Below are 5,000 nucleotides of genomic sequence, written 5' to 3'. Positions count from 1 at the left end.
TTTGTGGCATTTTTAAGAACGTTTTTGCTTTGTGCTAATGAAGACTGAAAACGTCGAAACACTGAGACGATGCGCAGTCGATGCTCGAGGCTATAAATAGTCGTTTTTAAAGGGAGGAAATCTGACCCATCCCTGCCCCGGTGTTTTTTGATTTTATTGTTTTTTTGCAAACTTTTGAAAACACAACAGTCAGCAGCAGTGTGGAGAAGAGATTGTTTTTCCTCCAGCCTCACAAAGGGCATGAGGCAAGACTATTTGCTGTTCGAGTCTAATTTAAGTTGGTCCATCAGAGTGAAGAAATGCTGAGTAACGGAGAGCAGGAGAGCAGGCGCGAGAAGATGGGGAGGGATCTTCTATTGTCTCTGACAGATGGAATGATGAGGAAAGAGGGGGGTGAGGGGGGGCAGGGTGTGTTTGTGTAAGGGGGGGGGGGGGGGGGGACAGAAGCAAGAGAACCTTAAGGCATCAGTGGGCAGATGAAAATCACAGTCACTTCAGGCACAGCTTCTGTTGTCCTCTTTCGCACAGTCAAGCACACACACGCACGCACACAGAGACACACAGAGACACACACACAAACACTCATTCACACACATAGACACACACACACAGAGACACACACACACAAACACTCATTCACACACATAGACACACACACACACCTGCACTAACATGCTCAAAGCTGGAGGCAATGGCTCTTTAGAAACTCTTCAGTAGTAGGGTTAATAACCATTTACCCTCCTGCCATAACCGCACTAACATACAGGGAATTTTCTGGACAGTGTCAGGCTCCCTGAACACAATGTCCTCTTTTCTATAAATGTCTGTGTGTGTCTGTGTGTGTGTGTGTGCGTGTGTGTGCGTGTGTGTGTGTTGTTGATGACTACGAATTGTATTTAAAATGTGAAAGGGTTGGATGGAGCTTGAAATGTTTCTATACCACTGTGTGTGTGTGTGTCGATGACTGTGTGTGTGTGTGTGTCTATGTATGTTTATGTGCTGTCAACAGGAGCTGTGTGATGGTTGTGCTGTTGCTAACCACTTGAGGCCCCTTTTCCCAGAGTTGCACAAAAGCTTTATTTGGACTCAAGAAATTAGATCCTTAATCCCCCATCCCCCACCTCACTATTCTCTTCCACTCTCGCCACTTCTCCTGCTCCTGTCTTCCTCATCCCTCCACCTCTCTCTCTCTCTTTCTCTCTCTCTCTCCCCTCGTCTGCCTGCAGGTTGCTATGGTACTCGACAAGTGAAATGCTCTTTGAAGGTAGAATTAAAAGGAAAACAGCAGCGTGTCTGTGTGTGTGTGTGTCTGTGTGTGTGTGTGTGTGTGTGTGTGTGTGTGTGTGTGTGTGTGCGCGGGCACAGGCAGAGTATGCTTGTGAGAGCTAGAGGAAAGAATGAAACGTAGAGAACAAGTTTTTCATTGGTCCTCAGAGGTTCAAATTCTGTGCAGATTTTTATCTCCTTTCATATTCAAACATCTCTTTTTCCTCCCCCCTCTATCGTTTCTTCTATCATTCATCCCTCTGTTAGTCTCTTTTTCACTTGCTTTCTCTGTCTCCTAGTAGATTAAAGTGCCCTTTTGTTCTGGCCTAGTGCAGACACGGCAGGTGAAGTTATTTGATCTGTCCTATCCTGAGCGTATATCACCTCACTGACTCTCATACTAACACACACACACACACACACACACACACACACACACACACACACACACACACACAGACACACACAGAGACTGGCACACACACACACACACACACACACACACACACACACACACCCACACACACACACACACACACACACACACACACACACACAACCAACGATACTGGCACACACACACATACAGACCCACACACACACACACAGAAGCAGACACAGGACACATGTGCCCACACACACAGACAAACACACACATGCCCACACACACACAGGCGCACACATTCGGGCACACACACACACACACACACACACACACACACACACACACACACACACACACACACATACACACATTGCCCTTATCCTTAAATCTTCTCGACTTCACCTCCTCTTTCCTCTTATCCCTTTCCTTCTTCCTGAGAGCCGTTCCCCACATCTCACTTTCCCTCTCTCTTTTTTCTTTCCTCTGTTCCCTCGCTTCCTTCAGCGTGTGATACATACTAAAGAGCACTTTTTGGCAGCGCATCCATAGCCAATCAGGTGACTTGAAGGTGCCGTACGGCGGTGCTGATTGGTTGCTGGGCGAGGGTGAGGCCTCTGGCTAGGTGAAGGAGAGGGTGTGAGGGGAGAGCTGATGCACACATGTTGTTTTGAAAAACACTCTGGGATTTAATGAAGACTTGTGGGAAACCTTTACACTGAAGGAAACAAGAAACAGAAACACACACACACACACACACACACACACACACACAAGCACACTCCAAAAGCCCACTTCAGGCCAACTCAAAGGTTTTTCTTTTCTTTCTTTCTGAAGGTTTCTCCACTCAGACCACTTAGGTGGCTGTAGAGCAGTATGACTGGTTATACACACACACACACACACACACACACACACACAAACACACACTGACTGGTTACACTGACAGTTACGTAAGCTAATTTACCTTATAAGGCTTTGCTGTGTCAGTCTTACAAAACCACAAAAGTTTTTTTTATTAGCAATTCAAAACAAGGATGAGCAGGTATGAGGTAGCTTAACCTTGTCCACCATAGCCCTGTGTTGGAAATGGTTGTCCAGCAAACGCAGGGCCTCTTCTGGATTTTTGTCCTTGAGCAAAACACATTTTCTTTGTAACAGTGCTATTTTAAGTGTATATGTAAGAAAGTATTTTTTTCTTTAGGTGAAGTAGTCTGTGTAGTCACACAAACATGCTCAACAACATCTTAACCAAGACTCATATCCCCGTCAGACTGGTTTATTGCATAACCTGGCCACCATTACAGAGATATTCCTTTTTGAAGTTTCTGAGGTTCCTGAGCTGGCTTTAGCCTTGAAGCAGACAAAGCCTCAAACAAGACAATAGAGGTTAAAATGTCTTTATTCTAGACATGTCCTTAGGTGAACTGATCAAAATTCCCGCACATAGCATCTAGTACCTTCTTCAGGGCACTCCTTCTTTTTCCTCCCTCTTTTTTCTCTCAGTTTAATTTGTCTCTTGACACTAAAGAGCACTAAGACTAAGACAGCGTTTAAAAGTAAGACTTTTAAACGTAGAGCACGCCTACAACCTGTTCTTTCTGAACAGGACAATGGAGGTGTTTGGCAGGACAGAAAGGGTAGGGAGGCGTGGAAGAGCAAAGAGTTGTGTTTGGTTTTCAACATTATGGGATTGAAAGGATGCGTTATAATGGAGCCACTGTGTCCTTGTACTTTACTGTGTTTTTGCCCCAAATGCTATACAAAGCTATATTGATTTTTCCCCCAACATTTTCTCTCCTGCCTAACAATAAAAGCATTTATTAGGTTTCAGTCTTACCATTGTATTATGCATATTACCATTGTGTTCTTCAAAGGCTTTATTATTCCAACATTAATCAGCATCTTATGACAAATATTTAACAACATTTGAAGAATGCAGGGCATGTCTGTGTGCTGTTTCTGCTAGCTGTTTCTTTCTTTGATAAGAATGATGATTCTGATGATGATGGGAATATTCTCCTGTTGTACTTGTAAATACTAGAGCTGGTACAGAATGGCCCATTTATATCAGCTGTGTGAAGGTGTGAGGTGTGTGTGTGTTTGTGTGTGTGTGTGTGTGTGTGTGTGTGTGTGTGTGTCTGTGTTATACTCCTGATAGAAAGGTGATGGTAATGGAAAATGCATGTGTTGGCAGGTTCCTCGTACTATGATAATGTGCGTCCGCTGGCGTACCCTGATTCGGATGCCGTGCTCATCTGCTTCGACATCAGCCGACCGGAGACTCTGGACAGCGTGCTCAAGAAGGTCAGTCAGTCCTCCACAACCCACTGCCACCCTCTCACTGACCATGCCTCTCTCATTTCTCTCTCTCTCTCTCTCCTTCCCTTTCCCTCAGCCACTCTCATTCTCTTCACACTTTCATTCACTCATCTCCTCCCCCTCTTCGGTGCTCCTGACCACAAATCACATGCTCTCGAAAGTTAGCCATTCACTTTGGCGAAAGAGGAAGCAAACAATTTTCTTGTAGTCGCTTGAGAGAACTCGTAGCAGAGTAGCTGCTGGTATGTTGCAGTCATTTAATTTAAAGTGGGGTGGGGGTGGGGTGGGGAAATCTGCATACCTCAGTCGTTACGCTCTGATCCAATCAGCCGGTCATTAGTGCAGCCGTGAGGACGTGCGTTTAAGGCATGGCTGCCTGGGGAAAGGACACTGGGGAAGGGACGATCCCATAGCTGCAGTCCAGAGGACAGAGGAGATAAGAGGGGAGGGTGAGGAGAGAGGAGAGGGGAGAAAAGAGGAGAGAGGGAGAGGAGAGAGGAGAGGAGAGGAGGGGAGAAAAGAGGAGAGAGGGGAGAGGAGAGAGGAGAGGAGAGGAGAGGAGAGGGGAGAAAAGAGGAGAGGAGAGGAGAGGAGAGGGGAGAAAAGAGGAAAGAGGAGAGGAGAGGAGAGGGGAGAAAAGAGGAGAGGAGAGGAGAGGGGAGAAAATAGGAAAGAGGAGAGGAGAGGAGAGGGGAGGGGGAAATTGGGCAGATGGAACGAGGCGTCACGCTCTGGCAGGGAGCCGCTCAGGCACCCCTCACTGTGAGGGTCAGGGCCTTTACAAAAACACCTCGACCCCCAGAGCACTGCATCCTTTACACACAGTGACCAGGGCTGCCCCCGCCTATTCACATGCTCTCTCTCCCTCCCTCACACACACACACACACACACACACACACACACATGCTTATATACACACACACACACACATGCTTATACACACAAACAAACAAGCTGGGGGGCGCGATCTCTGACCCTGAGGAGGCCAAACGAGCAGAGGAAAGACAAGGAGCGTAAAGGAGGGGCAAA

The 5,000-nt window shown here is 46.7% G+C and overlaps 1 protein-coding gene across 1 annotated transcript in view; it reads left to right on the top strand.

Annotated features, from left to right (window-relative positions):
* The window catches only part of rnd2 (Rho family GTPase 2), a 19,702-nt gene that overhangs the window by 8,247 nt on the left and 6,455 nt on the right, over positions 1 to 5,000 (top strand). The window contains exon 3 of the mRNA XM_031567019.2: positions 3,846 to 3,955. Coding sequence (XP_031422879.1) covers positions 3,846 to 3,955 — 110 coding nt within the window. The remainder of the gene's footprint in view (positions 1 to 3,845; positions 3,956 to 5,000) is intronic.

This window comes from Clupea harengus, chromosome 1, assembly GCF_900700415.2.
Source record: "Clupea harengus chromosome 1, Ch_v2.0.2, whole genome shotgun sequence".
Classification (NCBI taxonomy): domain Eukaryota; kingdom Metazoa; phylum Chordata; class Actinopteri; order Clupeiformes; family Clupeidae; genus Clupea; species Clupea harengus.
The sequence above is the reverse complement of the archived record's forward strand: the minus strand, read 5'-3'. Positions and strand labels throughout refer to the sequence as shown.